Consider the following 18468-nt stretch of genomic DNA (forward strand, 5'->3'; position numbering starts at 1 on the left):
CAACACCATGATATTGGCTGATTTTTCGATGATAACCCGAAACTTTCTCAATTCCAGCAATCCAAGCAAACAAATCGAGACGCAATGGAGAAATATGAGTTCTTTTTGGCTTGTTTTTTCGTGATCATATCCATTTATCCGAAGAACATTTTTTGCCGCAGTAACTAAGATTGACACAAAACATTTAGCATTTAATATTGAGTAAAGTACGTGAACACTATTAAGAGAATTAAGTGTCACCGATCGTAACCACGAGAAAATAAACAGGCAGTTCATATATTTAGCCGATAAGAACTGGTCAGTCTAAGGAAATTGTCTGAAAATATGTTTGAGTCCCTTAAAACTGACATCTTTCGTCAATTGCTCAAGATTTCTGGTTTGTTTCGATTAAAATCTAAAGTAAATTAGAAAAAGAACTGTCAAAAGAGCTGAATAACCAAATTGAACCATTACCTCACTTATGATGACCCAGTTTTCGCTTTTGCTGTGAATGTTCAGTCTGATCTCTCTTATAGGGAATAATTGTGGATTAATAAATCCTTCTGCCAAGCCCATCTTGTCAAATTTTCCTATGAAAAATTGCACAGTGGAGGAGACTCAAGCAGAATCAAGGTTTTAAACTTTACCGACAATCGCATAGCCGTCTGGGGTGACAGTCACTTCCCCGTCTAGCATTTCGGCTGGCAGGATTTCAACAGTGGCATTGTAAAACCTATCAGATGGATACTCAGCATTGCCACTTCGAAACAAGTATCTGCAAATTACGCAAAACTCCTGTTTTAGGACAATAGGTTATGACAACTTTTTAAATTTAGATTAATTCGATCTTTTGGTTGTTATGTTTACTTGAAAAATAATGCAACGGTGCTAAATTTAACAAAAATCAATCATTACACCTTGAGAGCAAAAACTATGTCCTGACCACTTCCGACAGTGAGTTAGTCTTAATCGCATGCGTGTCCTCTTATACGTTGCACTACTTCAAAAAATCATTAATGAAAACATCCCGCTTTTTTCATATTGCTTAATACATATTGTTAACTCCAACAGTCGAAAATTAAAATCATAAAAATAGGCATAACAGCAGAGCCATAAACTGTTATGTTATGAAAAAACTCATTGCATACCGTGACAAGTTGATTGGAGGATCATATTTGAAAGCAATGTGATCCCCAGCCTGAGGGTACAATCCCCAAAAGTATATTTTTCCAAGGTATGCTTCCTCCAGGGTGTGTTTTCCGTACGAAGCGATGCTGCTCTCAATGCTTTCAAACTTGGGATTAGTTTTGTGAGGATAAAACAGCGTCAGCTTCCCAAAGAGTTTATCCTGCGCTCAAAAATTTCAGGCATCTGCTACAATTTGCCGACGAGAGGGGTACCTTTAAATTTTGTATTTTCCCATTGAGCGACGAGTGAACTCCCAAGTGTTGGAAAAGGGAAGGCCTGTGCTGCATCCAAATCGCTTTTTTCGCCTCCAAGCACATTTTCTGACAAACAATCAGAGTTTGTATTGCTATTATTACTAGCTTTTCTCACCTGGTCTAGACTAGGATTGCAAATTTTTACTGTAACCACGTCATCAAGCAGCCAATCAACCGGCTTTTCGTTGTAGAACATGATGAAAAACTGCGCTAGGAAGGGTAAATCGACGCTCTTAAACATTTTGCCGATAAATCCCAGCTGGCAAAATTCAATGATTAGCCAAGGGTTATTAGTAGCAATCTTTGTATAGGCAAAGTCAAGCATAGTGGTGAGAAATCCAGGTTTGGCTAGGACGTCATCCTCCAGTTGTGTGTAGAAGAGACCTGAACATTTTAATGAGATTTTATTTACTTTAAATAAAAATATGTGATAAGTGGGGAGACATGTTTTAGAGAAAAAAACTGAGTTAAAAATAAATCAAACACCTCTTGGCTGGGCGTACATCATGAGAAAAGCAAAGTCCAGACTCTGTTTCGAGCGCCACTGGAACCTTTCAAGAGGGTCCCCTAACGTTTGAGTTAGTTTGGTCAAGTCAGGATAGTAGGAAGCAGGCGGGGATATTATTTCAATCAAGCCAGATTCTACGTGAGAAGAAAATCTATGAAATTAAAACTACGGTAGGTTGTTTAGAGAAATATTGCGAGCCTTACTGCGTTTCAATCTCATTTCCAACAGACAAAACATAATCCATGTTTGTTTCAGCAACAAATACTACGATCAATGTTTTGTTTTGCTCCTCTTGATTCAAATTCTGAATTAAACTTTGCAGGGTTGTGAGCAGGTAGCTCTGAGCTGCTCTTTTCACTGTTGGCACTCCCAGCACCATTGACACTAAAAAATGTGGAAATTGAGATTAATATTGACAACGTAATGCACTTATGCAGCTTCTTTGAAGCTATTTCCTGTATTGTATGTGTGTGGGGGGGGGGGAGGGGGATTTTCGTGAAACCAACCTCCATTTCTGCCCTTCGTCTTTTGGTATGATGGCTTCAGGCTTGAAGGATTGTGAAGCAAATGGGGAAGAAAGTGGTAAACGGATGGCATGTGAACTGCTCCTGAACTAGAGATTTTCTTCAGCAATTTTTGCGCCTCGGAGACCTCTTCAGATGTACCAATCAGTGAATTATCTGTTTCAACAATAGAAACTGAGTCGGTAAAAGTCTCAGTGTGTGATCTCTTACTAGATTTTAATCTGGATAACATGTTGGATAGTTGAATTGCCAGTTCTGATACTTCCTGCAGCCGCTCTTGATGTAAAAAGTTGAGCTGCTTAACTTTCACTCGGAGTTCAGCTATTTTGGAAGTAATTTCTTTCTCCTCAATACTCAAATCTGTAGCAGAAATAATTAATAATTAATTTTCATTGAAATATGTTAAAATATAATTTGTATATTTCCCCAAAATTAATATTAGTATATTTTTTAAGGGTGAAAAAGCATATTTATTATTAATGAGCGTTCTTAAACAAATTAATTAAGATCATGATTCAGCATGAAATTGTGATAAATGCTTTTTATAAGGGTAAATGACGCGTTCATTGGGGGCAATCAATCGCAACAAACTTTATATAAGGGTGGAAAATGAAAAATTTAATTTGCTGCAAAGTAACACCAAAACAAGTAATTTTCAAAATCAATTGTACCCTTTTTCAATTTGGCACTGAATTTCATAACATTATATAATTTCAACTTAACCAAGAAACAAATTTATTTTTGTGTAAAATGTTATTTGTTTCACGTTGAATCAGGAATATATTCTCACTGTTTAATACACCTTAAACTCCATTTTTAAATTAGCCAAATCGAAATAATAAGAAGCGCATCGCTTTCTAGCAAAAAACAGTATATATATGACTATGTTTTTATGACAAAATACTATTATTCAAAACACGCAGTTTGCGTAGTTTCCATTTAGAGGTTTATTGATCAATAGATTCAAATATATCATTTCGTAATCATATCTAACTAGAGCTTGAGATAACAACTAAAATGCCAATATGCTGACAGTGTTGATGATAAAGTGCCCTGCACAGCTATTTTATCTTCTGTTCCTGCCTGAAAGAGCTACACGTGTTTGCGCTCACTGATTGCGCAAAACCATTATCGTACATAAACCGCTAGACCTACGCTAATCATATTTCATCACAATTCCAATGATTTGTTTTCGTGGTGGAGCATTTTATCTGATTTAGAAAGCACCGTTGTGGAGATGTTTTGCTACTTAAAGGCCATGACAAATCGATGTGTATATATATATACCTGGATCAGCGAGGAAAATAAATAAACAGAAAGTCACCAGCACTATAAGGAAAACAATCAGCAACACACGGCGTCTCCTTGCCAGACACACCATGGTGACCTGAAAAATGGTGCAATGTTAGATTACATTGTTTTTTTTTAAAAATACTATCTTTAAATTTATGAACTTAAACCCAAATTTTTAACCATTTTGAAAATTGCCGCGATTGCTTTTAAAAATGTTTTAATTGAGTGTGAGTTATTGTAATGTCGTAAATAAACACTATGGTAGAAAGTTAAAGTTTCAAAAATATTTTGATGAAAAAACTTGGGACAAAAAATTCGAGCTGTAAACTTGCTACATGAATGCATGGCAGTTTTCCTACAGAATATCCATGACATATTCATTGTTGTGTGACACAAATTTACTAACAATTTGATATTTCTTAGCTTTGTTGTTCTTTATCGTGTGACAACATGTATGAGTTAAGTGAGAATAGATAACTACATGACGTTGGAAAATTTGAATATTTGCTCTTTAAAAAATTCATCTAAAAAGTAACTTTTCAACATGAATATAAATTACACATCATCAAAGTATATATATACAAACAAGATGTGCAGTCAAGAAAGATTATAATTCAGAGATTGAGAGGAATAATTACCAGACTCTGGTTATAAAATGGAGTTGGGCTGTTGCAATCTCAAAGAGTTATGCAATTTATCCCGATGGCTTAAAACTGAGGCAGAAAGTCTTTCATGTCTCTTGACGTGCGTTATGGTCAGGACTTCAAAGCAGTGTCATACAAACAGTACGAGGAAAAACAATATCTCGTGGGCATATTGTTAACTTATTGTTTTTACAGTTAGAAAGAAGAGTGAAGTTTTATTTTTATGTGCGGGACACATGTATTTGAAAAACATTGAAATTTAAAAAAATAGTCTGAACGTGACGACTCTTTTAAATATTGACAATCAGCACTGCGATCTCCTGCAAATAGCACATGTCAGAACATGAGTATGGTTTTGAGTAGACGATATAAAAATACAGCATTTAATATTCAAGGGGTAACCATCAGTAACAGCTGCAAACTCTCAAGAGGAAAGAATTAAATTTAATAATTTTTTTGGCATCGTGCATCTCTCTATGATACTCGGAGAAACAATCTCTTGGCTCAAATGTTAAATTTAGTAAAACGCAGATAGGGGCATTTGAATTACGGAGGGCCTAAAGTCAAATTAAAATTTAACTAGACCAAAACTCTGCTATGGCACCAAGCTTACTTTCTGTGGTACACGCGTGAAAAGTAAAATATCAATCTGGCTTGAGTGCCATCAAGCTACTCAAATTATTGAGAAAAATCACGCTCAATATTCCGCGAATCGCATTTATGTGATTTGCTCTTGACATTCTGTGAGGGGCGCCGCTGCTGGTCGCTGATCCGCAGGCTCCTCTGGCTCCGCGCTTAGCGGTTACTATTTACGCTTTAACCTTAATATTGCTAATTATTCATGTCCAACTGATCAAATGACCTACACTTAATCTGTCTCATTAAAAAGCTAAGCCCTATCTGGAGGAATACAGTTCAACATAAACAAAAGTTATCGAACAAAACTAACCTTTATTATCCACTTGAACATCACGGGTACACGGGCGGTTGCTGGACTTCAGTGACGGAGAAAAAGGCAACCCCAGAAACCGCGAGATTCACGCACTGCACGCCGACACATTCCGTCTCCCATCTCCGATCCAGAACCCATCAGGCCTCGGTAATTCGCGTTCACCCATATTTTTTCTCCCACTAAGACCTCACCACGCCAAAATTCGAGTTACACAAGAATATTTCTAAAACATCACTCGCTCCGCCTTTCAAGGTATAACAATATCAAATTCCATGACATGAAAAGCATTTGCTCCAGTTTACGAATTTACTACAAACAAATATTGCTGTCTTTAATTCCGCGTTGCTCAATTTACATTTTTCGTTGACACATTCAATACGCTGCCATAGAGCTTGACCGTGTGCAGGCTGATTACTCAGCACTGCCGCTTGTAATATTAACCCAGAAAATTGTGCCTGTAGACTCAACATATTCTTTTGTGCTTCACGAGCATTTAATTGACACTTGCACCGATTGACTAATTGTGGCGTTCTTAAATGACTTTCATCCGAAAATTATCTCACAACTCTGCTAGGACACGAAGCATGATTTCTGTGGTACAATGTATGGAAAGTAAAAGATCAATCTCGAGTGCCATCAAGCTACTCAAATTATTGAGTAAAATCACAGTCAATAAACCGCGAATCGCATTTACGTGATTCGCTCTTGACATTAACCGCTGGAAGTGGGCTTGACTCGCAGGAATCCGGAAAATGGAGAGTAAAAAGGGGTATAGTTCAAGGAAAATAAAAAACATGGTGTATAGGGACCTCAACTCTAGATAAGCTCGATAAAATGTACAATTTTTGCAGGTAATTTCTGGTGTGAACCTCAGCTGAAAACTCCTTAAAAAAGAAGAAAGCTTGATGTAAATTTATTTTTAATTTTGTGTTAGAATGCCCAAATTTTTAAAATTCGTGCTCATATCAAATGTCATATAATATGTATGTTAGGAACGTGTTTCCGCAAAGTTACAAACTATACAACAGAAAGATTCAAACCAGAATTAGTGATTAAATTAAAAAATATCGTCATTAAAATGCCACATTATTTTAATATTATTTGATTCCTTAGAGAATGAAATGTAGATCAGATCACGTAAAAAGTTTGTCACGACCCACGATGAAATCCTATTTAATTCTCACGATCCCGCGTTGAATAAGTAATGAAAGAAGGACGCTCGCTTTATTCTCTTCACACACCATGAATTCTTTGCCCCATTCTGCGACCCGGCTGGGAAATAGGTGGCTACGTGCGCGTTATAGCTGTTAGGCCCATTTTTTAGGCTTACTCGATTTTTATGGCCTGAGGGAATTCGCGAAAACGAGCCGCCACGCGTTCCAAGCCACTGACTCGGCCCGAATTGCACCGCTGGCCATTATCGAGCTCGTTTAAACCATCCGAAATTGACTCAGTATAAACACTTGAAGGCAGTCGGAACGGTCAAACAGAACATTTTCTATCTCTGGTCTCTCGAAATGAGAGATAGAATGACTGCGTGGATACCTTTTCAAATAAGAACTTCTCCTGCCCAACGAAAATGGCGTCATCTTTTTCAATGAACGTGAGCGTTTGATTTCAAACTACACCACATTACTATTATTAGTAGCGGCTCTGAATATGTCCATTATTTCAGACTACTTGGATTTTATATATGAAGAACCATATATAGAGTAAATCTAACGTCAAACGGTGTACTATATTCCTAGAGTCAAAAGCCAATTAGAAAAAGTCTCTTCTGGGTATGATACATATTTTTTCACGAGGATTTGAAGTTGAAATCAATTTTGCAATTTTTTCTGTATCACTCTTTTGCTTGAAAAAAATATGTTGGCTCTAGGTTTTTTACAAGATTCTGTCAGGATTCCATATTTTTACGAATTTAATCCACTTTCATTAGATCCGTGTGCAGCTTAGTGTTGTCCAAATTTTTTGATTAATCAATTTAAGCGATTTAATGAGCTTTGAGAAACATCATCAAATATTTTGAAAATGAAAGGTAAGTTTAGGTTCATTAATTTATTTTAAGACATTTTTTCGTGGAAAGCTCAAATGTTCTAGACTTTTCTGATATTTAAAAAAAACTAAAAATAGCTTTCTGGAGTTCCGTTTGATAATTTATCTTCAAGTAACTGTAAACGTAAAATAGTCCCTTTTTAAAGACACTAAATAGGAAATAATGCTTCCATTTTACCGACTATAATTTAAAAATATGAAAATATATGCATATATAGGATTCCATTTATCTACATCTCCTTCAAAACTGTCGGTGCAGAAAGTGGCCAAAGTGCAAACTTATCTGTTGTCCGCACTTTCTTTCCGAGGAAAAAGCCCCCAGAGGAGCAGTTTGCATGATTCTCGCACTCGACTCACCCCCGCATTATCACATTTGGACGACGTGCTTAGAGAGCTGTAGAAAAAAAGGTCTCTTCGTTTCGCACCGCAGAAAAGTCAATTTGCCGCATAACAGTTTGTTTGCAGCGCACAGGAAATGCACCGGGGGCACATTATTTGCATTCGTGGCGTCGCGGAAAAAAGCGATGGAAATGAACGATTTTGCGCGACAGCAGATCTTGTTTTGCCCTTTTTGCTGGCGGCGCGGTGGCTGCGGCGGCGAAGGTGCGGCTTTGCCCGCCCGGAGCTGCGACCCTCCAACTTTCGCTGCTTTTTGTGGGTCGGCAAACGGACGAACCCCTCTTTCTCTCATCTCGTTGTCGAGCACAAAGCTGCAAAAAAGCAAGGAGACAAGAGACAGAGAACACGTCAAAGCCGACCGACGTCTGTGGTCTGTGAAACTCGCTCGCATTCCGACTAGTCTCGACAGCAAACTTCGCGGCAAACCGACGCATTCGTTTCATCATGTATAAATTATTACCTTCAATAAAGCACTTCGCGAGCCACGTTTGAGAGCTGCAAAAAAGGAAAAATGCACCCTAGGGCTATCATAACTTCACATTGTCAACGTTTTTGCTTCTTGTATTATGGCCAGTCTTTGGAATTTCAGTCGGTTGACTTTTTTAGTCAGATATTTGTATAAAAATAGTCTGGTTGGCGGTACCTGAGAGTCTTTGTTTCTACAGGAAAAATCAACTTTTATATATTGTATCCTCTTTTCTATCACATTAGTTACATTCCCGCAAAATATATCAGCTGAAATGATTTCCAGTCATGTCAAAGCACCTATGAAAGCTCGTATTCTTATAAGTTCTTTTTTTTCATTTTGAACCTTTGGAGGAAACAAATGTACTATATTTTTTGTTTCATTAAGACAAAGAGATTACAAAACTCATAAATAAAAAGAGACATTTTTGCAACTGCAAATATATCGATATTATACATTTTTTATTATTTGTCATCATTTTTGCAAGTTTTTAATTTTTTCGTGTACAATTGCCAGGTTTTGTCAGATTCGAGATGTTTTGAGTCAGGATATTTCATTGTTCAATAAGATAATTGACCGTTTTGCATGAGTATATATAGCATAAAAAAAATAATCGGGCAGCTAACTAAGTTTAATTATGATATCAAAGAAATTAAATTAGAAAAATTCTGGCTAAAAGCTTCTTCTAAATAGCAATTTTATAAGTTACAAATTGGAGCTTTTCTTCCTGAAACAAAATATTAAACTATAGAAACAGATTTCAGCTTCTCTCTGGTCAAAAAAGATGCAAGCTGATCATGATGCGGTTAACATACACTATTTTATGATTTGATGTCACCATTCTTGTTACGCAGGCTTTCAATAACGTAAATCATATTATTCATTTAGAAAAAAAATATAAAAATTTATTTTCACCGTTCCGCTCAAGTTCGTCAGTTTTCTGGGTTCGTTTAGTTCTAATTCAAAGATTAGCTGCTTTGTTGTTATTCGAGTCTCGCTCGAAAACAAAGCTGTATATGGAGAGAGCGAGACAATAATCCCTGAAAATTGCGGATGTGTCACAAACTGTGGCAAGAACGTGTGTCGCGACTTTTTGCCCTCAGCCCGCCAGTCCTTGCCAACAACACGCACGCTTAACAATAGCAGGCGAAATTTAATAACGCGCACGTTCGCATTCTCATCCACGAATTTAGCTTTGCAGCACGTTCCTGCTGTAGTTTTTGCCTTCGATAGAAAAAGCAATTTTCGTCGGAAATGAAAATACGCGCACTTCTTTTCTAAATAACTAGTTTACGTCGTAACAGGTTTTCTTGATAATTTGCTCTCTTGAGATATGACAGCACAAAAGTGAAGTTTTTGCTATTGTCAAAAAGTTCAATTTTCTTTTCCATCAGCTTTCCTCATTATATTATTCTGCTCTCATTTCTGCAAAATAAATTCGTGATTTATTTGTTAGAGAAACGAAGATCAAGAATTTGAAGATTTCTTTTAAAAACTGGTTTAAAATACGAAAGCCATTTCCTTTTATTGACCATTTCCTTAAAAAAGGTGACCTCGAATTTAATAAAAGACAGAATGATATATTCGATCAACTGGTTTTGCGGCAATTCATTGTTTGATTGGCCAACAGAGCTGTTTTCTCAGCAGAAAGGCGATTTAGCAAACAATGGCGAAAAGCAATATCGGGCGTTTTTGCGAGCCGGCCGGCGGCAAGTAGCCAAAACTGCTTTTTGGCGCCAAAAGGCAAACCGATAAGCAGCTTCTCTCTTGCTCAACAGATGCTTGCCCGCCAAGGGGAAACAAAACGCTCTCTCGCTCCGGTGATAAATTCAATTTCGGCAGCACACATACGTGTGTTTTTAAATTACACCCTTTCTTCCTTTCTCTCCACCTCTTTCTTCGGAAATTTCTCGTTGCTTCTACTGCTGCAGAGTGCGGAAACTTTTCTCATTTACCACCATTAATTCTCTGCGCCGGCCGAGAAAGGAAGCGAGCACGGAAGAAAAGGCAGCCAGCCGAGCAGTCATGCTCTGCCGAATCGACACACAAATTCTGCGTGTGTTCGCTGCTCTTTCAGAAGGGACGTGCGAAAATCGCGCGTTTCTTGAATCTATGAGGACAATACATAGCTAATACAATCTAAAACATTCCATGGAAGTTTTATAGATTTATAATGTTCATCAACATAAATCAATAACAAGCTTTTTTTAAAAATTATTTCGAGCGTCACAGATCTTTGTGAAATATATTATAAAACAAATACCAAAGAGGTAAAGCTCAGAAAAAATCCTAAACGATAGCGTGTATGCTAAAATTAAACCAAATGTATGTTTTTAGGTGGGTCCAGAGTTTGTATGGTTTTTTAATGTGGGCACTGAGCAGTATTTTGCCCTATTGAATTTAATTTTATTTTATAAAAAAAGTAGTTCCCTCGTCCAATTCCATTCAATAATTATATATCTTTGAGAAGGAATAAGCCTTAAAAATGAGTTTGAATTTCTTAGAAAACCGGCACCGCACAGTTTGAATTCTAATCAAGCTGCGAGTCACGTCCCCCTATTGAAAATCATAATTTATTTTTACTGCTACTGAATCATTTACACAATATGTTTGATAGATCGCGACGAGAGGAATCGAAAACAAGAGAAAAACAAATGAGTGTGCTGTTTAATTTTAAGAATATTTAAAATAAAATTATTAATTTATATTAATTTGATTTTTGTACATAGTGTAGATGAGGTAATGCTAAATTTCACTTACAATGGATTAAACGAACCAGTTGTGTTCAGCTAAAATAAAAAGCAACCAGGAAATTGATGGCGTGTCATATTGTTAACATCCATTTTGCTCTCTTGGTCTCGCGTTTAATAAAATTAGAGGACAATTTCTCTGAAACTTGAGAATTAAACGAACTTCAAAGCGCTGTGATTTCGAGTATATGATGGGGAACTTCAATTAGTGGAATAAGAGTAGAAAATATTGGCGGCATCGATGACGTCAGTCCTGAAATTCGCGTCACTATAATATCAACCGAGTCGATTCTTTTCTTGATGCTTTGATCTGTCATGCAAGAGCCAATTTTCTTTGTTGATATACAGAACATTTTGAACGATTTTTTTCTTTTAAGTATAAGACTAATATACACAAACAGATTTACAAAAAACACTCTATTTTCTCTCTGAAACTAATTTAACTTCGTGAAACTTTATTAGTAAACTGGAAATAAGCCAGTCTCTCTTTCTCACGTCCCCTTGTTCGACTTTACGGCTTATGGCGTCTGCAGGTCAAAATCGGGGTGCATTAAAAGTTTGCCCGAATTTGGTATTAAGAGCTCTCGTGGCCGGAGACAAGTTTCGAGCCGAGATGTGCTTTGCTCGACCGCAGACTCGCTCTCAGTCGGAAGGGGAATTTAATTAAAAGATATACGCACAGTGCGTGCGAATGGCAAAATGGTCTTTCGAGCCTAATCAAATTATAGGAGCCTTTGGCATTTGGAAATAAAGTGACGCATTCCCTGAATTTGCCCGACAGACTTTCGCGGCGGACATCTTCTTCGCGCAGAGCTGGAAGGACTCGCGGCTGCGGCTGCCGGACAACATGACCTCCGAGTACCGTTTGTTGCCGGTCAGCTGGTTGAAGCTCATGTGGCGGCCGGACAGCTTCTTCAAAAACGCCAAGAAGGTCACCTTCCAGGAGATGACTGTGCCCAACCACTACATCTGGCTCTACCAGGACAAGACAATCCTCTACATGGTCAAGTGAGCTACTTTTTTCAATTGTCTCTGCATTTAACTGCATGCAAGTACAATTAAAAAAGATTAGAAAAAAATTAGAAGCTAATAGTTATTATGTTTTCTACGTAGACTTCCTTCATGTGGGTCAGGCAAAGATGGCTGCTTCCAGGTTACACCTTAACCTATCTCATTTGTTACTCAAGACCCGGGGGCAGCACAACTTACTTTGAACAATTTAAAAGAATTTTGAGAACTTATCTTTTAAAATCAATATTAAAAGATAATGTAGACCAGTAGCATACTAGTTATAAATTTACGCTGGTAATCGAAATGTTAAAATCGAATCATAATTTTTTCTGCACCAAAAGCGCGTAAAACATTTCCCCAAAGAACTGATAAACACCCAACGCATATTTTGTATACTTTCTCGCGCTCGCTGTAATAAAGTAGAAGAGCACTCGTGAAATGTGAATGGCCCTTCAACTTGCAAAACAGAAGCACGCCAGCCGACCCTTTTTCTCCCGTGCTCGCAATTACGCTCTCGTCCGTGTCGGAGTTGAGAGTGGCAATCCGGCGGCACCGGTCAATTTAATTACACCGCGCCCCGCGCACAGATCTATCTCTGCCCTCGCACACGTGTGCATTCCCCGCAGACGTGCTCGTCGTTTACCACTCATCTTGTTGTAGACCGTTATGCAACCTGCGCGGCACGTTTGCTCAACGTGCTGCATAGTTTCCTTTTGTGCAGGCGCTTTGTTTTTTAACTAAACAACACTGCAAAGAGGATTAAATGAATTCTGACCTTTTTATTTGAATTACACTCCAGTCTGCATTCCAATTTTTGCTTTTAAATTAATACCAGAGCCAGATTCCAACCGAAGCATTTGTTTTGTTTATGTATCAAATCGATTAAATAAATGCTCGATCCCCTTGATTTTTCGTTTTAACCTGTATTTAGTTTCAAAATTAAGTTTATTATGGGCTGACAGGGCAACTCTGCCCCAAATCAGCACACATCCATAAAATAATGAGACAATTATTTATCAGTGTTATGAAATTAGTAAAATTCATATATCCGAGATCCATATATTTTGCCGCTTTATTCTGTAGTTCTTGAAATTTTCTACACTCGCAAGAAGTCAAAATGAGGAAGTTCAATCCAACTGTAAATTAATAAGTTCGTTTTTCTTGGTAATACATTTCCAATCCAACCAAGATAACTAATTTCTGTTCCGACTTTCCTGATAGTACATTTCTATAATTCTAGTGAGATAGAATATTTGATTTTAAAAGTTCTGATGAAATTTTTTTGCAATTTACCATCCTGTCAGAAAAAAATATCACTTAAATCAACGACGAGTACCTAATGCAAAATTGATTTGATTTCCATTCCTTTGATGCGTTCTCTCATGAATTTCAATTAAACTTTGCGGAGAGCTGCGTGCGATGCCCGGGATTGTGGAATGCGTCTTATCGCAGACTCCCGACAGTTTTCTTGCGCTCAATACTCCTAGCAGAAATTGAATTTTGAAAATACAACACCTTGCATAAGTTTATTAACAGTTTTTCTTTAAAAAGTTAATATAGCATGATTTATACGTCTCTTCCTCTTACAAGAGCATGTTCCCTCTGGAAATAAAACGAGGAGAAATTTATATCCTAAATAACTCTTTTTCTTTCATAAAGGCATGGATTTTGTCTGAGAAACTTCGTGAATCGTTGCAGGCTCACCCTGATTCTGTCGTGCGCGATGAACTTCAAGAGTTACCCGCACGACACGCAGCAATGCGCCATGAAGATTGAAAGCCGTGAGTACACCCGCCTAATTCGTATTTCAGCGAATGCTTGAGTGAACACCTATTCCGCTCATCTCGCTCCGATAAATTCCGCTCGTTCTATGGTCCTGGAAAAAGAGCCGATTCGTCTTTAGCGAAAACCGATTTATTATGTGTGCCTGCCATTTTTCTAAAAAAAATCATAGCAGAAAAGAGAAAAATTGTGAAGATTTGTCCAACTTTTTTAAGATACAGATTTATTGTCAGGTCAGGAATCAGCCAGAAATAAAGTGAAGGTCAATCTATATTTCAAGCAGCAGCCATTTTTTCATGATGACATTTAAGTGACAATTTTTTTAAAGATTATTAGCTTCTGTTCTGAAACAAAAATGTTGTTTGTAGCATTTGCTTGTAACATTTGCTGCACTTTTGATACAAAAATTTCAGTATTTGTAGGCATGTTTGGTGCGTGAAAGGAGAAAGATTGGATTAATTTGTCGCTTGGGAAGAGCACGGCTGGAACTTCTTAGGAGGGCTCTTTACGAAAGCAACGAATGTTCCGCGACGAGGGCCCAATTAGAAAGCACGACGATGCGTTCGCTCTCGCGCTCGAACGAGGCGAGGGTCTCGTTAAAAATCAGAAACAAAGCAGCCAAACGGCATTGTTCGGTGGGCGCAGAATAATGCTTCCTGCCACGTCTGCGAGATGACGCGTCCTCTCAATATATGTACGTAGAAATCGAAATCATGACGATTCGCGCGCACGCACCGAAAAGAAACCTCAGCTTTTTCCCATTATGCTTTCCGCACGAACGGATTGATCAAAGAAATCTGCGTCGCCGAATTGGAGGCTTTGAGTAATTATCCGAGTTCGATGGAAAGTCGAAAGGGGCGAGGCTCAGAATGTCGTCAATGAGCAGCACGCTTCGACTTTCTTCCTCGTTTCTTCGTGACAGATTGATTAAAGACGTTCCTTGGCAAGTTTTTCCTTTTTCGCTGATTTCTTGAATTTTGTTAAGATATGCTAAACTTACTTGTGACTTTCTCGGTTCGAGCTGATTCTTAATGGTGGGGGGAAAATGAATTTTTCGCAGCATAAAAAAAGGAGAAGAAAAGTTCATATTTTTTTATCTCGCATTTCGCTGCAAATATCAAAGAAGGGATTCCTTAAGAAAATTATTTAAAATGTGGATTCCTCAAATGAAATTGTTTCTAATCTTTTGATCTAACATTAAATTCATCAGACTTCGAGAAAATTTATCAATTTTATTACAAATAATTTTCACATTTTTGTCGAGGATTTCATTTTTAAATCCGTTGGTTACAACGTTAACTGGAATTTCATGTATGCATTTCATTACAATCGACGAGACTATGTCTCAGAAATTACAAATGAAAACATGTCGAACCAAGTATGTGATAAATAAACGATATTAACACAATTTAAAAATTAAAAGTTAACCTCTGCTCAAAATTTTAACTGCTATTTATTTTGGAATTATCACATTTTAAAGAAAAATTGTAATCACTTGTCAATTTGTATTGCAGTTCTTCGGACATGATAATAAATTTAAAAACTAAACATAACATTAAGCTTTTATGAATTTATAATTACTTAACGAAATGAAAATGACTCTTTGCAACATGGAAAACTAGAAATTATTTTGATCTGTGAGGCATATCAAGATTTTAATATCAGAGAGCTTTCAATTCCCCAGCTCAATCCTCTAGTGCAAATAAAATGCTTCAAGAAACGCACACTAACTCTCATAAACTATTTCTAGAATTGATAGTTTGAATAGCAGAGAGATTTCAAGCAAGTTAAAACAATTTGCCAGTCAAATGAAAACCTAATTAATGTAGAAAGCACTCTCCGGGTGCAAAACTCGCGCCTTCAAAGAGGAAAAGCTCTTTGAGATAGGCCTCTAATTATGCACAGACAGAGAGGAAAGCGCTCGTGTAATTAAATCGGCGCAACTGCCCTCATCTTTCGCACCGTTTGCCGCGCTAGCTGATTCAGCCGCCGCACCGCGAAAGCAGTCACGTGTGCGTGATAAATGAGCCAATTAGTGCGCCGATGTTTTCCGTGCCGCGCGTGTACTCGCGTGGCCGCACAGAAAAACTGCACTAGAGCACGAGTAAAACGGATTGCGCCCAGTGCACTTGGCGCACCAGCAAATTTATCACTAGCCGAGTGTGAATCACCTGGGGATATTTTTCCGACGACGCTTTCCTCCCTTGAAACTCTAGCCAGTGAAAAATTATATTGAATTATGCTTGAACTTAAGCAAATAATCTAGAGAGTTGAAGAAGTTTTTGCATATCAAAACGATAACCTATAAAGATGGCATAAATTTTTAAATTGACCGTAGAATGGAGCAGTTAAATTATGCAGAGCCAGAGATCTAGTTCTCAGGGAAAGAATAAATAAAATAAATTGAATAAGTTTTTATATCGAAGTAGTCATTATGAGAATATAACTTGGAAAACTTGTCCTTGTGTCCAAAGAATCGCTGATTTTTCATCTCAACTAAAGCAATTAGTGTGTAAAACACGTAAGGAACTCACATTTTATAGATTATAGTATAGCCTGCATCTCGAGCCCATTACCAAAATCATTCAAATTTGCACAAAAAAATATATCTCACCATGAAATAAAATAAATCAGATTTCATCTGAAACTGAAAAAAAATTCTTCTCACCATCTTTCCATCTCATGATCGGAATTATTTTTTTATTGTGACTTAACCTATGAGAGGTCCTGCACATTGTACATACTGCTAAGCTACCTCAAATTTTTGTAAAAATCAAGATCATGATGTTTTATAATATAATTAGTTATATTTTTACACACAGAGCGCTACTGTGTGCCAAACAAACGAATCTATTGACAAAAAATCCTTGTCTCCCAATGTTTCACCTATTTAAAAATAGTGTTTTCGGTAAAAACAACAATTTTTAGAAAAATGCAATTTCCTCACTGCTTACTGAGCATTTAATTCCCTTAAGATAAACGTTTCTGTGCGCGTCGCATATCTAAATTTTAAATGATTCGCCTACTGATCGCGAAGGCAATTAATCTAAAATGAGACTTTTGAACTACAGTGAGTAGCAAGAGAAGTTTTATGCTCAGTGTTTTGACGTCAACAAACTGACATGAGTGAGTTCTCGTTCTCGCACTCCAACATTTAGAAGTTTGAACGCAAAAGCCATACCCCACTGGATTTGATTCACAGAATTCCTCTCCGAATCTGTTCTCGGAGCAAACGTTTTGTTGGCTTTCAACAGCCGCGTGTTTTACGACTCCTCTCCGCGCAGAATTCAGACCGTAAAAAGCGGCACTTTTTGCCGCGCACGAAATTAGCGCCGGGCCAAAAAGTTTTTACGGCGTGTCGAGATTCTGCTGACCAATCGGCGGTTTTATTATTTCTTCACTGGTGACGCCGGCCGGCTTTTGCAATAAATCATGTGTGCAATATCCGAGTGGATCCCGTTCGATTTTCCCTGCGTTGCGTGGCCAGTTGTAAAAACGTCGAGGATTACGCGGTTGCACGTGAAAAGTAAAGAGCTCTAAATCCAGTGAAAAATTCAAAGGGAGGATTTGGGCCTGAAAAATGGCTCAATTCCATTACTCTTTCGCAGCAGCGTAATTAAGCCGTCGCGTTCGAAATCACCGTCACCCCATTTCCCCTGGAAAGCGACCGTTCAACGTGTGGGACGAAGCGTCGGTCTAGCTCACCGTTTGGAAATTTAAAACCATCTCTCTCGCACTGCCGTCCGCAAAAATCACGCCTGATTGCGATCTGCTCCGATCCGTAGTAAATCCACAGAGATTGCTGCAGGGACGAAAGAATACTTGCCAACAGTTAAGGTTGCCAACTGAAAATTTCACAAAAGGGTATATACATTTATGAAATAAAATAAAAAAGTGCAACGTCAACGAAAACATTTTATTAATATTATTAATCATTTTGTGAAATTTATTATCCACGTGTAACGTTAAAAAATAAATTTTGTGTTACTTGTTATTTTTTACGATTAGTGAGATATAGTAAGGTAATACATAAATATGTGAAATATTTTAATAGGTTTGAAATTAAGGCAAACATATAACAGAGCCTGTCAGGTTCTTTCAAGTAGTTACGCATGTTAATTATTAATATCGATCGCCTGAGGGCTACCCAGATGCCAGGGTTCGAGTTCTGACCTATTTTGATGGTCATATTTCAGACCAATCACGTTTCTCCGGCGAAATTGACTGATCGTGCATCCTGGTTATTTTGACACCTCTATATCACCCTAACAACTAAAAGAAAAAATATTGAAAAATTGCAGAAACCAAATCTATCGAACGTCTTCGTAAACACCAACTGGAATATTTCTTTTTGGTTTTTTCCTGTTTGTAAGCTACAAAAATGATGGAATGTTTTGCTACAATAATATTTTTTGCTGTTTGATTGATGCATGGAAAAAGAAATTTGCGGAATAGGAGAAGGTACTAAAAATAGAGTACGCTCAGCCTCATTGAGTAGTTTGAGTGTTACAATTGTGACAATTTTTTTCTATTACAGCAATTTGCTGTAGAATAATGACATGGAAAGTGGCTTTCTGATCTGAATATCACCTTTTCTGCATGATTGGGCGGATCCGAATCGATCGTTTTGCAATTTTCGCCTCTCAGGAAGGTGTACTTATGC

At 37.5% G+C, this 18468-nt stretch overlaps 2 protein-coding genes across 2 annotated transcripts in view; one reads left to right on the top strand and one right to left on the bottom strand.

The window, feature by feature from the left end:
• The window catches only part of LOC135946303 (glycine receptor subunit alpha-2-like), a 127851-nt gene that overhangs the window by 80635 nt on the left and 28748 nt on the right, over positions 1-18468 (top strand). The window contains exons 4-5 of the mRNA XM_065494476.1: positions 11794-12020; positions 13722-13804. Coding sequence (XP_065350548.1) covers positions 11794-12020; positions 13722-13804 — 310 coding nt within the window. The remainder of the gene's footprint in view (positions 1-11793; positions 12021-13721; positions 13805-18468) is intronic.
• Positions 135-2571, bottom strand: LOC135945076 (alpha-1,3-mannosyl-glycoprotein 4-beta-N-acetylglucosaminyltransferase A-like). The gene is made up of 9 exons (XM_065492486.1): positions 2436-2571; positions 2133-2313; positions 1908-2080; positions 1537-1805; positions 1380-1487; positions 1128-1327; positions 627-754; positions 454-569; positions 135-164 (listed from the first exon to the last, which is right to left on the bottom strand). The coding sequence occupies exons 1-9, from the start codon at positions 2524-2526 to the stop codon at positions 135-137; spliced, it is 1296 nt and encodes a 431-aa protein (XP_065348558.1). The 5' UTR covers positions 2527-2571.

Source organism: Cloeon dipterum, chromosome X (genome assembly GCF_949628265.1).
Source record: "Cloeon dipterum chromosome X, ieCloDipt1.1, whole genome shotgun sequence".
NCBI lineage: Eukaryota > Metazoa > Arthropoda > Insecta > Ephemeroptera > Baetidae > Cloeon > Cloeon dipterum.

Coding starts and splice junctions, on each gene's coding strand:
- LOC135945076 (XM_065492486.1), bottom strand. CDS start 2,526: ATGCCATCCGTTTACCACTTTCTTCCCCATTTGCTTCACAATCCTTCA. Junction 2,081..2,132: donor GGAAATGAGATTGAAACGCA/GTAAGGCTCGCA, acceptor TTAATTTCATAG/ATTTTCTTCTCACGTAGAAT. Junction 1,488..1,536: donor GCAATCCTAGTCTAGACCAG/GTGAGAAAAGCT, acceptor ATTGTTTGTCAG/AAAATGTGCTTGGAGGCGAA.